At 34.9% G+C, this 20985-nt stretch overlaps 1 protein-coding gene across 4 annotated transcripts in view; it reads left to right on the forward strand.

Annotated features, from left to right (window-relative positions):
• Positions 1–20985, forward strand: part of Ir25a (ionotropic receptor 25a) — a 98326-nt gene that overhangs the window by 12043 nt on the left and 65298 nt on the right. For 2 of the 4 annotated variants that reach the window (XM_069831562.1, XM_069831554.1), the window contains exon 2: positions 11192–11305. The exons of the other annotated variants lie outside the window; for them this stretch is intronic. In XM_069831562.1, coding sequence (XP_069687663.1) covers positions 11289–11305 — 17 coding nt within the window. In that variant the 5' untranslated portion in view covers positions 11192–11288. The remainder of the gene's footprint in view (positions 1–11191; positions 11306–20985) is intronic. 4 annotated transcript variants of the gene reach the window in all.

Raw genomic sequence — 20985 nt, forward strand, 5'->3', positions numbered from 1 at the left:
GTACAGTTCCTTAAATGTTTCCGTTTGTATCGCAACTTGGCAAGTGCACACGAACATTTTAATAATTAATTATTTCAACTTTAAATTGACACATTGGCGTTCAATCACAGTCTAATGCTCGTAAACAGACAAAAGTTACTTTGTAATACAGTAAGATCATAGTGAATTGTTATTAATAGTTAATATCTGACTTTTTAAAAGAATGCCTTCTACATCCACCGTACAAATAATCGAACAACACAACTGATAAATATCGTTGGAGCATATAATTATGTGCGTGATAATGTTATAGCGTACATAGGTTTACAGAATTAATAGGAACATCTGCGGGGAGAGGCAGTAGAAGCAACCGCTCCTAGCCTACTGAGAAGTCAGACTTCTTTCACCTTTAATGGCCTATTATGTAGATATTAAAATATGTAGTGTTCACGACTATGTACCGGTATATTTTCCGTATGCGTTTTTGTTTTTCTTGTGTTTTTTTAATTAGTTATTTTGCGACGCTTTATAAACTGCTATGGCTATCTAGCGTCTGAATTAGATGAAGGTGATAATGTAACTTTGAAAAATTTCGTTGCAAAACGAAAAGATACATTTGTTCGGATCAAATTTATGCACTTTTAAAGGACAAAACTAAAATTCTTTCAATAATGTATTATAATAATACACTGCTCTCTTAAATTGACTGAACATGTTGGAAATTCAGTCAATGACTTTCCCAAAACATGCTGTGAAATGTTTCCTGTAAAATAATTCTTATCTCGAAAAGGAAGCAAAATTGAAATCTTTTTGCCATTACTTACGGTTTACTCTATATATCGTTAGTAAAATTACGAAAACAGTTACATCAGTAGGTATATCTAGCAAAGAGTTAATATTAGTTTAAATAAATATTTGTGTATTCTATTACGTTTTCGTGAAATTAAATAAAAATGCATGCTTAAATTTGTTAATGTTCTGGCGTGAGAGACGTGGCAACGTGTTCAGCAGGCAGTACACTGCACAGGCAGAAGTACGAATCAGCTGAGTTCAAGCTCCCTGTCCATAGCTCTACTGTCGAGCGGATGATAGTTCAATACAGGGTATTCAAAAATAACTTACAACATCATTCACAGTTTAGGAATATCGTATGTTATTAATTTATGCAGAAAATCGTCGTAATTCAAGTCAGACAAGAAGGATGTACCGTCAACGTTTTCCTCAAAGAAGGTTACTTAATCGGCGAACTTTTGTAGCAGTTTCTCAACGATTTTTAGAAACTAGAAGTCTCTTATCCCGTTTCGAAAATCACACAACCAGAAATTTGTTTAAAAATGATACTTCTTTACGGAAGCGGAAGAAATTAAAATTTTGCATTAGAAAAAAGTTAGTGTGATTTTGTGCAGAAAACCATTATTGTTTATTTTTTAAACATACAATAAAAATGGAGCAATATTGTTACATAAAATGTAAATTTACCATAATGTTCTATTAATGAGATTGAAAGTTTGTATTTGCTGCTCATTTTATATAAACAATAGTATTATCATGGTCCGCTCCTGCATTAGAACAGAGCATCTGTACCGGTATGTCTGTATCCGCTTGAGCTATACTGTGTACTTATAAGCCCACTCCTCCCTACCCAGCAACGTTGCAAAACGTCTAATATTGTAAACTTTAATAATTAGTTAAATATTGCAATTATAAAAAAATTGTAAGGACATTTTTTCTTCCTTATGACATGAATAATCATCAGTTAAAATAATGCCATTTATACCCCAATTTTAATAGTTGTATCATATATAATAATTGCAATAATTTTCAATAAATATATTAATCGATTTTTATTGGAAGGTCAAATAATTGAATTAGCATGAACAATTGCTCCAGCTACACTCTGTATATTCGGAACTGTTCGCTCGTTTAATGTCAACACGGCTCAACATTTATCCAGAATCTCAGTGGTCAGCAACCTGATTGATTACTTAATCGTTGAATACAGTTAGCTATTTTCTTTAAGAATCGGATACGCAAGATAATCAGTGAAATAGGCAATTAGGATTGTTTGCTTCCTAACAACAAACTAGATATTTTTTAGGTTCTATCAAATTTTCATATTTTGTTCTTTGGAACGTGAACGCTAAAAAAGAAATAGAGATTAAAAGTACAGGAATATACCTACTTATAATGTTCCGCAACTATTATTATTATTATTATTGTTATTATTATTATTATTATTATTATTAATATTATTATTATTTCTTTCCAACTACAGAGGCTATCAGGGATGATGAAATTATAAGACAGCAGTGATCGAGCAATGTTGCGATTAAAAGAGCAGGAGAACTGAAGTACCTATACTCGTAGTACTTGGAGGAGACCTTCCGTACTTTCAGGATCTGCCCAGGGTTGAACTTTGCTATCCTTAGATGAGAAGCCGTGAGATGACTGACGAAAATGTAACGCGTATCGAGTAACTTAGATAATGAAACTGGATAAGTCTTCTACAAACAAAACTTTCGCCGCCTTAAAATAGATTTTCAGACTTCTGCTCGAGAAAGACTCAATTTTCGTGAGAGCTAGGTGGCTTTCTGGTGATACACTTTCATGTCAAACAAAATTTAATCTCCCATGAACTTATTATCAAGCGCTTATGTCTATAATATCAGTTTCAGTCTGTTTCATATTACTCAAAGCAAGAGCATTACTGACGTGCAATATATATTTTAAAATGGAACTGTAATTTCCGAAGTGTTCACGTTTCCACGTTTCTAGTCTTGTCTCTGATATGAAAGAATAATGCGCAGAAATCATACTCATGAGTAACGTCAATAGTGTAAATGAAAGGAAGAAGCTTTGTGCTACAATTACTCGTAGGCCTATATATGCTATTTCTGAAACATATTCCATATTTACATTTAATCTATTCGACTGTTGTGGTCGGACAGAGCCGTGTTTCACAGTTATGTACAACTATACAAATTGTTACATACATACAGAGTGACATTGATACAATATTGCTCTTTACATATTTAAATCATATGAGGAGACAAAGGGGAAGGCAGAAAATAGAAAAGATTGGAGAAGGCTGAGTTTGAAGTGAAAGACCTGCCCTTGGGCAGAACAATAAATGAATGAAATGAAATGAACATATTTAAATCATTTACGCTACACCTATAAAATATAACACAAGGTGTAATATTTACTGAAATGATGCAAAACAATAGGTTAATAATAAATAATACATTTCATAAATAGGCTACCTTGAAACGTTTACTAAGTAAAAACCAAAGGAGGAAATAAACTGTATAACTTATACATACATACATACATACATACATACATACATACATACATACATACATACATACATACATACATACATACATACATACATACATACATACATACACACATACATATGTCATCATCATAATCATAATCTTTCACAATTCTAGATGGGAAGACCATTTCATCACACAAAATAAAATTGTCGCTTAGACGTCTTAGCTTTCTTCCAGGTCGATAATTAAAAGTTTATACAGGGATTCTGTTGCCGTCTTTCTTACTGTACTATGGTGTAGAATCGATTTTGCTTCTAATTTCTTATTCTTTCTAAAAATAGACGTAATTTTGAATTATTGTAAAATTTCTTAATTTTTTTATGTTCCAACAAAGTTTATCCAGTGTTTTCTTAAAAAAATCTTTGAAGTAGTTAATCTTTCTGATCTTGTTGTCGAATTGTTCCAGTTTCGCCACATACGACAAAGTTAGAACTGTTAAGGTGCTGTATATCTGTACTTTTAGTTTTATTCTTTTTTTTTAAACCTGATTATTAGGTTTGAAAATTTGATTGAAAATGCCGAACATTTTAGCTGCTCGGGTGAAGACAATGTTACATGTTATTTTCAGTGCTATTTGTCTTTTGTATGCGACATTAAAGTTTCAAATGTTGGCAATACATGTCAGTGCTACTTGAGCATGAGTTTTTCAAACATTAGAATTACTGTGTTTCAAAAATGTAGTTTTAGTCACTTAACATTATCTTCACACGAGCAGCTCATTTATTGGTATTTATTACTAATATTTTTTCGGCTTCATTTGATAATGGGTATTCTACATAGTGAATCCATTTATTTCTTCTAGTATTATATTCTGTAGGTATATACTATACGTTTAACTACGGTTGTAGATTTCTAGGCTGAAGCATTCATGCCAAAATCGTTCAAAATATTGCCCAAAAGAAAAAAAAAAAACTTTCCAAATTAACACATGATTACCATAATTCCGGCATCTAATACTTAGAGATATTAGATTTTAGCAACTTAAAATATAAAATTTAATACTTTATAAATCAGATTTAGCAAATTATAGCACTTGTAATGTCAGAATTTAGCATTTTGTAGCGTTTTTGGATGCAACATTTTTTATGGAAAGTTTGATGGTAGAAATTCAATATCATCAATGTGTTAACAGATGCATTTTGTATATTTTACAGTTAAAATTCTTGAAAATAATAAGTAAATAAAGTAACATATAACATTAGAGTGAAATTGTGAACATTAAGAAACATGAACACTCATCTTGTTACTCAATCACAATAACCCTCTATCACATACAACTTGGCTATGATCGCATAGGCAGCCAATATTCTACCACCAGCACCAGACAGATTAGTTGAAAACTCGAGATAATGGTGCAGGTAACAACAAAAAGGATACCATGTAAGTCACATTCCTGTCCTATTCATACCATAAAAACTAGCATGGAGGTGTGACCGAACTTTTTGAAAAAAATATAAGAACCTGTATGTGACGGGCCCTTTAAATAGATTCGGATTTATTTTACAAACACACAAAAAGTCTATAAAATGTAATTTCTCTCTTATTTCGCATTTTATCGCGGTTTAAAAAGCTACAATAATGTTTTGAACATGCTTTAAAACATTTAATTACTTACTTTGACAGTTTTTGGGTACATTTCGCATTTATCGTGATGCGAAACTCTACCATAACTAATAATGTGTTCGACTGTGTGCTGTGGTCTATTGTACAGTACGATTATTTAGTCCTGACAGTCTCAGGCGATCTGCGACTAGGTCAGGCGAGTCCATTTAGTTACGCCAAGGGGTGTTTGGGTTATTCACTCGCTTGCCTTCGGAGCGATCTGATGTCATGCGTGAGATAGGGCGGTATGTTTCCAGTACAATTATGCTTTACTGCATTCCTTTACCGACCGCTCGCCCTTATCTCCACTCCGGAACTCTCCCCTCTCCTCCTATTACTTCCCCTCTTTCGCGTCGCTGAGCTGTCAGGACTAAATAATCGGTCTGTAATTCTTTTAGTAGCATATAGCTACATTTTATTCCGTTCAGAAATTATTTCTTTGAACCTATATACTCGTGTATTGAACAGTGGACAACTCTGGCTCATTCCTCTATTGATTTGTATTAAATTTGACATTTTATAATTAAAGGTTGGTTCACAATAAACCGGAAACGAGAATCGGAACGAAAACGAAAACGGCAAAATTGTTAAAATGTGTACATTTAAATGTGAGCATTCACAATTAACGAAAAGCTTGCCGGAGCCCGGGATCGGGAACGGAAAGTTGGCCAAGTTTCAACTTTGGCATTCACGTTTCCGATCACAGCCCACTAGATTCATTCTATTGCCATCAAAAAAGCTATTTTGTCGTCGTAAATTTTTTGCAAGAAGATCGTGACATAACCTATGCATTATTTCGTTCTGTGCTATGCATCATGGAGCAACTTTTATTTGATGAGATTCTAATATTGAGTGTTGAGGAAAATCCTCACGTTTACGATAAGCGGCGCGCCTCGTATAAAGATGAGAAAAGAAGAAGAATACGTGGCTTTCAATAGCTGCATCTTTGAACACCGATCGTAAGTGAATCATTTTTATTACTGTATTGGTTGTATTACACACTACATATTCATGCTTTAGTTCCATAACTACTATTGTGTTCATTTTTGTTCTATTACAAATGTTTCTTCTCTAATTATTTTATGGCAGACTTAAATAGGTCGTGATAATAAAGATGCATGGACATATTTATAGTACCGTACCTAATGAAATGTTTCAGTTGAAATTTCGAAGTTGGTTAACCTATGTTTATGTTGGCTGCCTTGTACTCATGAGAGAACGCCATTGGTCAATTATACATAAATGACATCAGAATGCGTAATATCGACTTTACATACCCTTATTGACATGTATATCGGTATGCATAGCCGTCTACGTTCTCGGTTTATTGTGAATAAAAAATTTTCATATTCACGACCTCTGCTTCTCGTTTTCATTCTGGTTGTCCTTCCCGGTTTATTGTGAACCAGCCTTTACTTATTATATACTGGTATACATCACATATTCGTTATGAGGTCTCGCCATCCTCATTGAATATTATGAAGTAGTCAATGTGTATTATCAACATTAATTCGAGAAAATTCGTTCCGGCACCGGGAATCGAACCCGGAACCTCTCAGCTCTATACCGGTATATTTATAATATATTTCTAGTTAGATTATTTCTATTATGCTATGTAATAACTGATTTGGAATTAATTTCTGTGTTAATATTGTAAAGAGTAAAGGCCGTTTTAAGAATTAAATGAATCTACTTTTATTACTTGGAGAAATTGGCACAAATACAGCCATTTAGGAGACGTCTTAACTATATAAAGACGTGACGTAAGTGTTCAGAGTACTCATTCTTTTTACATTGTATCTTCTGTAATATATCTTGTATAACATTGTTATTCACAAACACCAATTTCATAATAAATAACAACAATTTAACTATGTACCATTATTGCTCCTGGGGTTTATTCAGCTTCTAACAGAAATGGTTGCAAGGAGTATTTCCTTGGGGGTGAAGGCGGCAAGTACGTAGGACTGACATCGCTACTGCCATTAATGCCAGCAGTCTGTACAGTCGCTATCTTGTGAGCTCCCCCCCCCCCAGTCTGCAATATAATAGGGAGAGACTTTACCTTTACCTCACCATTATTAGCTATTGGTATATTGGATAATGCAGATGAAATAATCACTAATGCATTCTTTCATAATCGGAGGCCACAGAGTGGAAAATAGAAAAATAGGGAAATTAGTTTACGCACCACTACTAATCCGTAACTTGGCATGTTTAATTAGCTTTTTCCATGTCAACAAAAGTGACAACTTTTGAACGCGGAACAACAGCGACTGTTTTATCGACGAATTGGACGTTTATTCGTCTACTCGTTTACTTTCTGAATAAACAAATCCAGGTGTACATTTGTAATCACTTTATTCATAAATGAAGACCTCTTCGGAAGAAGGATCAAATTCTTGAAACATGTGATGGACGTGGAAAAAGTAATTTTAAGGCATTATTTATAACAGTAAATTATTGCGTTCGATAGCTGAATAAACTTATATCCTTATTTACTCAAATGACTAAGATAGTAAATATAGGCCTAATGAAATATGCCCCGGAAATTATTTTCCGTTAACCTGAAATATGAATTGAAGGGTTCAGAACTATAGTGGGCCAAGCGCCATTTACTAAAACCGTAGAAAAACAAGGGTTAAAATGAAGTTATTATCATATTTCAATGGAAACATTTAGCAAGTAATATAAAGTATACACATTAAAACTAAATATGTCAATCTTCATTAAACGATGCTATTCACTTAACTTTAACTCTTGCTTTCTCCGTTTTTAATAAATGGCACTTGGCCCACTATGGCTCTGAACCCTTCAATTACAGTTTTGTTACTTTTTCTGGGGAGATCTTCAATGTTGCAAGACCTAATCGTATCTAATTTTAGTAGAGGGCGCATTTTATACACACGCCCAATTTGCAGTATTATGTTTTCCTACAAATAAATTACACAAATTTTAAAATCTGGCACTTTATCATTGGACTGTGGATTGGATATAAAAATGATCACAATTTTTTACCGCTATTATATTTCAGATAGCCTTTTTGTGTTATTGCGTAAAATGGGTAACGGGCAGGTACGTACTATTTCAGATGTCACTGCTTATTTATCATGGTTAGTTTGTAATTAGAACAAACTAAAATGTTTGTTACGTCTAATATTTTATTATCTTATTGTTTGTTATTGGCCGTGTTTTCTTCCATATAGATGTTGAACCACACTTATTCATCAGTCTTCTCCTTGTAGGCATCTAGGTAGGCTAGTTTCCTTTGGCATATGTAATTGCAGGCCTACTAATAATGTTCTACGAAACGTCTTCATGCTAGTAAATTCAACAAATGTACAGTAAGTCTACACAATGACGTGTTACTCCACTTCTCGTGGTGGTATTTCCTATTGATTTTCATGGACATCGCTCGGACATGACTGTCAGTAATGTTTCATTTTGAAAGTGCCGTGCTGATATCGAACAACACTCGCGACCATTTTTGTTCCGTCTTTGTAATTCAATACGCGTCCTTCATGCTTCAACTTCGTTCTCGTAAGCGACAATATTTATTACACTTTTTCTATGGCTAGGGCCCTTTTGGGGATAGTCTGAGTCTTACCCGAGGCGCGGTAATGGCTTTGCGCTACAAACTAACAAACTAGAAAGTCGCTAGTTCGATTACCGATGGAGTCATGTTTTCTCTCTATTGATCTAATTCTTCCAGCCTACTAAGCCCTGTGGTTTATTCAGCCTCTAAACAATATGCGTACGAATGGAGTTTACTTGGAGTAGAGGCGGAAAGCAAATAAAGGCTGGTTCACAATAAGCCGGGAAAGAAAACGGCAACGAGAACGAGAACGAAAATATTGTTAAAATAAATGTATTTAAATGTGAGAATTCACAATTAACTATTGTGAACGCTCACATTTAAGTATATTTATTTTAGCATTATTTCCGTTTTCGTTGCCGTTTCCGTTCCCGGTTTATTATGAACCAGCCTTAAGACTGACTTACTGTATGTCTTGAGTCTGTGTAGTGCACTGACGTTTCTACCTCAGAGCTGGATGACGAGCATATCAGTAAGATTATTTTCCACATTTCTGAATTGACATCTGATTCTTTCATCATTGACTTCAAAGTTTCTTTAAAATTGTATCATTTAAGCATTAAATCTTTTTGTTTTTTGGGGGGGAGGGGACATCTGTATTCCCACTCTTAAATTATGATGTATTTTCTTCAGAATAAAGTGCTAACGAATCAAAATTTTCCCGTTTTATGAAAACATTTTCTGGAAGAGCAATTATTTTAAATTAATAATTTTATAAGCAACGTGAGAGTGAAAGGAGGGGGAAGAGAGGGAGAGCGAGAGAGGGAGGGAGAGAGAGCGAAGTATACTTCCATTTTACTGGTATTCTTTCCTGAAAATAATAATAATAATTAAGAAAATCTATTAAACACGTATTTGGTTGATTTACGAGAGTTTCCGAGTCTTCATTTCAGCAAGTTCTTAATATTTGGAACAATGGATTTCGTCATATTCAATTTCAAAGTGCTATCACAGTCTAGTATATACAGTCACGAAGCTCAATATGTAGTAAATATGCGTCCATAGATAGTTGCTAATCACTAGGATCGCTAATATCACCTCATTACAGACAATGCGAAATAGTACCGGCACAGTCAATTGTTCCTAGCACCCTCACAACTCAAGCTTCGTGACTGTATATACTAGACTGTGGTGCTATCGTAATGTAGTCAAATGTATGATTCTACCTCTGATCACGTGATAGAGCCAACTCATCGTTCTCTGGTGCAACTCACTAGCTTCTATACTGCACATTTATCATATTTGCTCCAATTGCTTGACCCTGGATTATGGTACGCAGTCAGGGTTGGGAAGTTAAGCGCAAAAATTAATTTCTACACGACGTGTAAAAATGCGTACCGGTAATTTATGTAATAAATGTAAAAAATGTAATATTTTTCAAAACTTATAATAACTTAAATAAACAAAGTGTTACTTTGTTACTCGAGTTACCTGTCTACCAGCGTGCATTATTTGCAGTAATTTATCCAAGCTATATATATATATATATATATATATATATATATATATATATATATATATATATATATATATATACTGTCTTTATTTCTTCTCTCCTTTGAAACGAGACGTAGACATCACACAACTGTTTCCACATAGGCTATTACTTAGCTAGTCGCCGCACTGACACAGTCCCAGAACTTACTAGAAACCAAAGGCTGCCGACGGTTTTCATCATGTGCATTTTGTCCTTGCGTTTTCTACGGTTCCCACCGGCATCTTTTGTCTATATTTATTTTGACAAACTGCTTATATCATCGTGGTAAGTATAATGTCTTTGTACATAGAGCCGACTTCGTTTCTTTTCCTTTATCCGCTGACCGAAGAAGTTATGTTCACAGAGGTCAATCTTAAAAGAGAAAACATAAAATTTGTTGTCCTTTTAAAAACTCTTTGTGGACCTTTCTCGGAGTATTGTGATCTAATAGCACAGCCTAGTATATACAGTCACGAAGCTTGAGTTGTGAGGATGCTAGGAACAATACACTGTGTCGGTACTATTTCGTATTGTCTGTAATGAGGCGATAGTAGCGATCCTAGTGGTTAGAAACTATCTATGGATGCATATTTACTACCTATTGAGCTTCATGACTGTATGTACTAGACTGTGCTGATAGTCTAGAAATTTAAAAAAGTTGCAATGACTTAATAAAGTTCAGTTCACAGCATATTTCCGAAGCGTTCGGTAGGAGTTTATAATCTGCTCTTTTGAAGTTAGTAAGTTCCTGTATTAAAAATAAAAGTTGAAGACGATATGTCGCACGCAGGAAGATATTGCATAGGAAGAATGACGAATTTTTTTTTTATTCCTAGAAAACTTTAAAATAAAAACTGCTCAAAATGTAGACATTTTGTGGCTCGATAATTGAAAATACAGCAACACAGCGTCTTAAAATACATAGAAGAGTATGTAAATTATTATTTTAATTACACGACAGTAATTTGTTACTTCGCGTAACAAATCGTGTACAAATTAGTTTTTTTTTCGCGACGTAAATTACGTATAATTATGTAAAATATGTATAATGTAATTTACACGGCAAACTTTGTATGCAGTATGTGATACCGGTGTTTCGTCCAACCTCAAATTATTTCGTTATTCCATCTCTGGTTGTAGGCTACATAATCGACAATTGAAAAGTTTCTAACTTAAATGGTTCTGAATTTCCAGGTTAGTAGGAAAGGATTTGAGCTCCTTGGAAGATACTATTATTGAACAAATTCGAGGACAATTCGGAGGAAAAGGACGACAGAATAAATAGATCGATATGACCCCAATTTGGAGGTAATATATAAAATACGATCGGAAAGTAACGCACAACAATTTTTTTGTGACAACGTATTTCATAGGTAAGCAAAATAAAATAATGCACGAGAAAGCTAAGGTTTTACCTATTCTTCGACATTGGAACCAAGTCTCTCGACAAATTTCTCCCATCGTGACACCATATTCAGTACACCTCGTTCATAAAACTCGGTTTTTTGGCGTATAGCCACCTGCGCACGACTAATTTCACTTCTTCATCCGAACCGAAGCGTTGTCCTCCTAGGGAATTTTTCATTGGTCGGAAGAGGTGAAAGTCAGACGATGCGAGGCCTGAACTGTAGGGTGGGTGATTGCCGCCTTAATGATGTGTTTGTCTGACATTGGGTGGTGTTGCAACGGTCACTGGTCGGCCGGAACGTGCTTCGTCGGTAAGATTTAGGCCTACTCGGCCCTCTTCGAAAAACTTGCACCACCTGGATATGTTGCTATGGTCCAGACAATCAAGCGCCATACACCTCCAATATTTCTGTGTGGCTTTCACTAGAATTTTTCGTTTTTCGCAAAAAAAAAAAAAAAAAAAAGGACTACACCTAGCTGCCCTTCACAAGTGAACGATGGTAGAAAACGCGCCATTTTTACTCAGTAGTTAGAGCTCGTTCCGCCAGGGTAACATCCGATCGAACCATTGCTGTCTGTAGTGCAAGATTCAAACTATCTGCCAACTTTGAATGTCCTAACCAAAATAGTATTCCGTAAAATAATTGTTGTGCGTTACTTTCCGATCCTCCCTAGTAGTACAGTATGTACTTTCTTTTTGTACATAAATGGATGAATGAATGAATGCATGGATGGTTGGATACTTGGGATAAATACGAAAGAGATAATACGATATTTTAATTTAATTTGTGATTCTCGTACAAATACGCCGTAACATATTACCCATTAGTTTCTTGCATTCAGATCGAATATTTATGGAATAAATACACAAGTAGGTAAACAATAAATAACATGTCAACTCGTAATTTTGTACAGACGCCTGGATGTTGACTTTCACTATGTCTGATATGCTAAATACGAAATGAAATTAGATTTTGCACATCAGGTTTCAAACTAGTTGAGTGATATCATGCTTTATTTAATAAAACCGAGGCGCGACAGCCTATGACCGACCAGCCGGCTGCAGGGCTCATGTCCACATGCCACAGCAGAGGTGAATGACCATCCAATCAGAACGGAGGTATCGTGTGGTTAGCACGATAACCCCTCCCCCCTCCCGAGCCGTCATAACTTGCTCGTGGAACCGAATTTCGCTACGTATTGTAGCCAGAATTCTGTTTTGAGGGAGATATAGAAGTAAGCTTAATGTTGAGGTAGACTACCGACTTATTGAATACCGGTATCTACAATTGAGCCAGACTTCGCAAAGCTACACATCAACCATCCTATCTTATGGTAAGTCTTTATTCATATACATTGTGTAAATAAATATAAAATACAGATAAATACAAAATACAAAGAGAATAAAATAATAATACCTTAGCATAAAAAAGACGACATAATATTTAATAAATGTCTAATAATAACTAATTATTTAAATCGAATTCAATTGAAATAAAAACACATCGATTTAGATATTGAGGGAAAGTCTGAAACCACGCTTAAATACATTTTAGATTTCACCCCCATTTTGACATTTCAAATGGCACCCCTATGTTTTTCATATATTTCGCAATAAACATGAGCTTCTAAAATAATATTTTCGTATAGGTTCAAATTTAATATTTTAATTCCATTTTGCGAGTTTATCACTTATTCTCTATACCAAATATAGATTGTTTGAGGAGTCTTTTTTTTCAAAACTTAACATGCCCATTTTTAGAAAATGCTACAAATAGCCTATGCGTGTCTGTGATAAACGAGGATTTTTATTCGGTAAAAATTTATACGAATCGATTGCAAAAAAATAATCTTTAACATTTCCCCACAGAACATATTTTGTACACAGCAGAGAAGTAAGTTTTTGGCCTCTGAAGTGTATTTTCGTATACTGGACATGTTAAGTTTTGAAGAAAAGCTCCTCATTTAAGTCCAAATTGTTCTTCGTGATAGCAGAGTCTATTGTTAAATGTGAGAGTTACAGAAGGTATGAAGTTGTTTAGATTAGCCTACTCTTCTCTGTACTTAATTTATGATTTTAATATCACGATATAGCAGGGGCGTATTTTGCGGGCTACCGGGGCTACCGGCGGTAGCCCAAGGAAATTACAAAAGAAAAAGTTTATAATATAACATAATGTAATAATTTTGTATTATTAGTTTTACCATAGTAATTAAAATTAAAGTAATTGTTAGATATATTTTGTGTAATAATAGGGTCAGTGGTAGCCCAAACCCTTTAACCAGTATACGCCACTGCGATATAGTGCAATACCTTCATGAGATATCGAAGTCCACGGATGTAAAATAACGTGTTAGCTGGAGAGTTAGGCCATGTCTCAAAGCTAATTTTCAGCTGAAGTGAACTAGAAATTTGTATAAATAGCCGGATGTGACGTCAGAAGTCATGATCCAAAGCTACATAGTGCATAGCAATCAAGTCTGTAGTAGCTAGTAAACGAAAATGCTTGCTTGATTGATGAATAGTACACTAAACAAACATGGATACCTCATCAGCAATTGGGGTTATGAAATGAAGAGTCCACTGCAAGAATGATGGATGTCACTTTCTTGTCGAAAATGAACCAAGACTGTCAATGCATAGCTTAAGACATATAGAATGTACATAGAGAGTTATATGGCATTAACACTGATAGTCATTGTCCAGTATAGAATGGAAAATCACAGTTAAGTTTTGAGCGCTAAGCATTTCAAGCTTTCAATTGCTTCTCCTGCAAAATGTATTCCAAATGACATCCATCATTCTTGCAGTGGACTCTTCAAATCTGAAGATGCTTTGGAAGTGAAATAATGTAAATGTATAATGTATAATGTAGAATAACAAGCTAACTTTGAACATTGACATTGTTAGTACCTCCTTTGAAATGTTTCAAACATTATTGTAATATAGTAGGCCTTTATCTTTTCCACATAACTCCTAATGAAACTGCTTTAGGACACTGCCGTCTTAATTCAGTGCTGCACCGTGATGTCATGGTTTTTAGAAAAACAGTTTATGAAGAAGGCTGTGTTTCAAGCATACGTGTCCAAAGCACCCTAGTGTGTAGTTTAGAAGTCACCTAGTTGCTAGTCACTAGCATGTAGCACAGTCTAGTATACCTATACAGTCACGAAGCTCAATACGTAGGGAATATGCATCCATAGATAGTAGCTAACCACTAGGATCGCTACTATCGCCTCATTACAGACAATGCGAAATAGTACCGGCACAGTCTATTGTTCCTAGTACCCTCAACAACTCAACCGTGAATGTATATACTAGCCAGACGTCTCCAAAAGCGTACTCGCGAGTAAGCCCCTGAACGGAACCGAAGCCAGTACGTAATGAGCGCCCTCCACCTCACCCATCCCCATCTGTACTGTACTCAATGTTTATGCGCAAACGAAGAGCAGTGGCGGACTGCCATTATCATTGTGTTGGTCGGAGTGTTCGACCGTTTCACAATGTCTTCTAATCATGGACGTAGTACATTCAAGGGTGAATAGGAAGAGAAATTTTTTTGTGTTAGTGGGGAGAATATGAAATGTTTAATTTATTCGAAAATTCTTAAGGGTGTTAAAATTCAACATGCGACGACACTACTCGACTCTTCGCAAAGAATAATTATCATACAATTACAGGTACGTATGCTGGACATGTGACAATAATTTATTTTGGGACGTCTGTATAACTGTTGGTTATACTTATAGTTTTTGTTTCATTTTAGGTGAAATACGTACAAATATTTTGATAAATTTGAAACAAGAACATACAAACATAAATCACACACGTATCCTCAGTCTTATAAAAAAAAAAAAAAAACTTCTTGCTAGCTATGTTCTGACTTTGAATAATAGAAAATCAATGAAGCCCTTTGCAGAATGAGCATTTGTAAAATCGTGCATGCAGGACGTTACTAAAATACTGTGTCCAGAACAAAGTCACAAGTTTAAGAAAATTAAATTGTCCCCAAACACAGTTCAGAGAAGGATTTGCAAGATTGCAAATGTAATTGAATCTGAAGTCGAAACCACAATTAACCAGTCTGTAGCATTGGACGAAAGCACAGATAGAAATGACAAAGCTCACCTAGCCAATTTCATCCGAGGAGTTAATGAGCATTTTACTGTATGTCAAAATAATATACAAATGTATGATATTTCTTATCCTTTTGATGTTATTATTTGTAAACATAAGCAGATCGTTGCCGCAATCCCCCACTGACCGCTCCCATCTGTTGAGGTACGAGTCTCTAGCTTTACAGCACCCTGTGTTCGGCGGGCAGCATCGGGATCACGAATGACTATACGCTTTTTGGAGACCTCTGTACTATACTATGGTACGTAGTATGGACTAGAGCAGTGGCCGGCAGATGCTGCAGTTGTGACGTAAGAGCCAGTCAGATCGCAAGAGCTTGGGAGAGCGAGCAGTTGAGTCGTATTAATGTTAGCACACACTCCAGCGCAGTGGCGTCAGTGCAGCAGTAGAACGGGACTGTTGAAAACAAAATTATCTATCTACATTTTATAGAAGATTTTCCCAGGCAAGATTCCCTCGATTGCATAGATTTGCTGCTAGGATGTTGAGCATATTCGGATCTACGTATGTATGTGAACAGTTCTTTTCTGTATGAAGATCTGCAAACCACAACATAGAAACCACCTGTCTGATCTGAACTTGAAACATATTCTTCGCTTGTGTGTTAGCCAGGCTATGACTCCAAATATTGCAAAATTAGTACGCGAGAAAAGAGGGAAAAAATCTCGACAAAGCGTTTAGCTTGGGCACGGTAGTGACACGAAGTGATGGTGTGTTTCAAAAGTTGAATATACTTTGCATACTACTCACCAAGATAGGGCCTATATAGTTTAATCTGTATATTATGTAGAAAAATGTGTGTTAAAAAACACTGTTTTTAGTTTCCGAGTAGATAAAGTGTTGCAGTACTGCTTAAAGTATTTATTTATATGTTTGTATGATTATAGCAGTTTCGGAATTTCATTTATATATGCAAACGCTTCTGCAAGTGGCTGTATTATGAGTTTCATATTATTGTAAGTACATTAAATTTGATTACAAACCAAGATATTTTGTTACATTGATTTATCACGGTTGTACAGTTTTGTTTTCGTACAAATGTATTGTAATTGTGCTGTTCCCATACTATCTCAGAAGAATGGATCGCGCTCTGTCAGTGCATAGACCCGCACCACCACTGTTCAGATGAACCTTCTCTCCACGCTGTGCTCAGCATGCAGAGATTGCCGAGCAAAGAGCAGGGCGGCTACGTCGTATGACGTCGCAGAGCACGGAACATGCCGGTCACTGGACTAGAGCTTTGAGACACGGCCTTAGTACGAGCTGTTAATGAAATGAGAAACTTCTGCAATAGCACAATGGTACGATCAATAAATGTTCAAGCTACGTCCAAGATAGTAACGTTTCTTGAATCATTAACAAGTCGATCTCGTTATAGGAACGCAAAGCGCTTTCTTCGTTTATTCCAGAAACAAACGTAATAAAACTGTAATGATTTTCGATTGGAAGTCCCATGTAACCTTGTCAACTTTAACTCGATGGTTTATAAAATTTAGAAAGAAACATCAATCGTAGTATTGAATCATACATTTTTTAAATATAAGAATCAGTATAAGTGTACGTATACTGTGCAGTAAAATGTTCTATTCAATATTAAATTATAACTAACAAAAGTTAAGCGCCGTAATTAGACTTATCGTGTCACTTAGTATTGTTATTGCAATAAAGAAAATAATGCCACCGTTTTGTTTTATTGTTTTTCCTGTAGCCTATTGTATAAACATTATCTGAAGGATAAAAGTTTAACAGCAACATTTCGTTAATTATTTACATTAGAAGCATGCGTCAAATGCCAGTATTATTCTAACTTAATTTAATTTAATTTAATTTAATTTATTTTACGCTTATGGTCATGAATGGGCAACTCGTCTTCACAAAGTGATAAAAAGACTTGAAAGAGAGAAAGACAGACGGAGCCAGCAGCAGCAGTTACAAATTGTTTGTAGTTTCGCTGCAAAAGCAGTTCACTGCCACGGTGTACTCTGGCGGCTCACGCAGGTGGTCGCGATATCTATTCCATGATTTGAATTTCAGAATGACGCATGGTACAATTATAGTAATTTTAGACAAACTGTATCTAAGCACATACAACAAAATTATATTATTTCCTAGCTTTGTAAATTAGTTTAGTACTGGAAATATAAACTGAATACAACCTTTTCAAGATACAACAAATATAGCTGCAATGCTTATTTATTATTACACTATTTGTTAATATTTCTTATTATAAGTTATGTCTTATTTGAAACATAGAATGCGAGAATTTACAAGACTTCATACATTGAAGAGTATTCCTCTGTTCTCAGAAAGGTAATAGTCTGTATTCGCAAACAATCACAAATTGAAAGAAATATCTTTTTACATGTCACGGTAAATGAAATAAACTTACTTCTGAGATCTTTCTGTACATTGAGAGCTTTTACACTTCTTTCTTGTATTAAACTCTGCCTCAAGCACATAATGTGGAAGCGAAGAGTGTATTTGCAAATTTTGACTTAGCCAACATTACGAACATTTCGATTCCTGATTTCGCTGGAATCTGAGTGCCATGCTATTCTATAAAATCTCGATTCCTTGTCAATTGTCGCTGTTTCTCCAAACATACCAGTGAATTCTGCTGTTGGTCTTGAAGTAGGATCTTATATTATTTTGATAAGAAGATTTTCTTATCACTTTTCAGATAGTTTATAGTCAAGGAAAGTGAAGTTGTCTATGTTCTACATGATATTACCACATTTCAAATTTATCCATTAATATTCTTAGCTAGTCGATCATATGTCGTGCAATTCTGTAACTCGCACGTACAACGTGCTAACGATATTTGATATCAGTGTCACCGTGCTGATATCCTAGTTTTACTTTTAGCTGTTCTAAAGCAGATCTAGACGGTATTTCTTTACTAAAACCTTCATTCTGTTTATTTATAACATAAAATGTCATGCGTAAGAAAGTGTAATACAACATAATACAAGCTTTATCTGCCTTCTTAAAAAAAAAACTCTTTCTGTTTCATCACTCATCACTAAAGGGAAATGTTCCGGGGATTATATTGTTTTTCACTTAAAACGAGCCGCCACTTACTGCAGACGCGAGCGAATTTGTGTCTTGCAAAAACGGTATACAGACACTACAGCTAGTCCAGAGTCCGTTCTACCTGTACTGAGGTTGTGTTGACACTTTGAGAACACGAGTTGCCCACCCATGCTTATGGCTATTGTTCCGTTAAAGAAATAAAACTTTGTGCTGAAAATACTACTTTTCTGATTAACATTAATTCTCTATAGGCTATATTTGTGCCCTCTTAAATCTAGCGAAAGCAGTACGTCGATATATAGTATAGGAGATATTTAACCCCTACAAGCCGGAAGACTTATACTACTATTGCACGCAAATGTCTAACTCTTAACCAGGGTATTTATAATCATTACTGATAGATAATTGTTAAAACTGTATAACAAGTGAAAGCCATAAACAAACGATTATTTTAATGTATTCTGACAATATTACCTAGTGAAATATTCCAACATTTTCAGCGGACAAGTAAAGCAAGTCCATGGTTTATTTGCCATTATTTAATTTGAGCCATAAATTTTGTTTGAGGTAGTTATATTCCTATGGTATAGATAAAAGGGTAACTTTTGTTTATAAATAAATGTACATTGGATGAAAAATTGTGCTACTGGTTTTTGTATTTGATTTTTTCTAAAACAATGACTCACTAACAGTTTCTGTGGACTTGCACCACTTGTATCCTGAGTGCCTCACGTAGGCTTACTGACACACGGACGGATGGAATTCAGCATAGGTAGATATTATGTAGGTAGGCTACTAACGACATAACCTGCGGGAAACCGAGGCGTGTCTGCTTAGATTATATCTTCAAATTTCGTCATAGGTCTACTATTTTGTTGTAAAAAATCTTTTTGGTATGAACACTAATAAACATTTTAAATTGTTTTTTTTTATTCCAAGGGTCTATAATGTTTCTATTAGTTTTCATCTCCAAACAGTTTCCTAAGCAGTTTGGAAAATATACATTGTGGTTCATGTATTAATATTTTCTGTAATATCTATTTTTCAATCAACAAGCATTTACACATGTAGCTTGTCAACATTCTAAATCTTGATTGCGATGCAAGTTCTTATATATTACAAGATCAGGACTAGTTTTAATTGTATCACTGTGCTTATGTTGAATTTTATGCCGATAACTATCCTTTGGCGCTAATTGAAAAAACACTGCCAGCCACTTTGTTTCTGTGAGTGTACTTTAGTAGGTGGTCGTGCATTACCATGGAAACTTGTTTACTACTTGTCTGAAGAGTCATTATCGGTGGCAGCGGAGGGAACTACTCGATATGAACCATGTGACGCAATCTGTTATCTAAAGACACATCGGTACAGTTAGTCCAATTATCACATCAGTGCAGTGAATCTTTGTGACAGTAGTAAGCTTTGCCGTTGTTCAGATACAGCGAAGCGTATGTATCAAATCTTAGTGAACATTTATTTTTGTACTCGTATTATTTAAGTAGTGTTATGTGCTTAACGGAACTTGTTCCAGCATGTAATTATTGTATAGGCCTATAGAATGGAAACGTGCCCAAAGAAATCGCACTAAGTGAGCTGATCTCAGAGTAGAAAAGTTACACACAGTGTCATAGAATGTTGTAAAGGAGAAATAGACCAACTGTATGACCCATCATTTCGAACCGAACTTTCTTAGAGTATTATGAAATACGAAAAGTATGTTATAATCTACGTAAACTTATTAGTGCCGTTAGAGAAAAGATTGAGCTTTCAAGTAAAAGGGATATATTTTGGAGACTAACAAAGAACAAGAATTTCAAACTTACGAAATATAAAAATGTTAGTTATGTAGGCCTATTAATGGAGAGGAGTGAAACTTTTATGTAACGGGAAAGCAGAAGTCGATCCTGAAAGAAATCCATGCTGAATTAAGATCTTATATTATTTTTTACGGCAGCATATTCACACTCCGAGAAATCCTTTACATACTTGGATTTAAGTTGAAGAAAAAAGAGATACTAGCGGACCGATTACACTATTTCTGTTTGCACAAAACACATCACCGCACGTGATCTCATGGCACTGGAAAGAAAATTTACGAGTTTCTCGTTAAACCTATTCGTTGCTATTGTGATTTATGATTACGACTTTTATTTTGTTTCGGATCAAAGTTGTAAATATATATTTCGTACACCCTGTACAACTACTATTACTACTACAACTTTTCCAGTTGTATTTCAGAAAATATCAATTGTATTTCAGAAATAATCAAATGTATTTCAGATTAGTCAATATAATTTTAGAAATTATCATTTGTATTTCAGATTTGTCAATTCAATTTCAGATAGTATCAACTGCATTTCATATTTGTGAATTGTATTTCAGATGGTATCAAATGTATTTAAGAAAATAA

Source organism: Periplaneta americana, chromosome 1 (assembly GCF_040183065.1).
Source record: "Periplaneta americana isolate PAMFEO1 chromosome 1, P.americana_PAMFEO1_priV1, whole genome shotgun sequence".
Lineage (NCBI taxonomy): Eukaryota > Metazoa > Arthropoda > Insecta > Blattodea > Blattidae > Periplaneta > Periplaneta americana.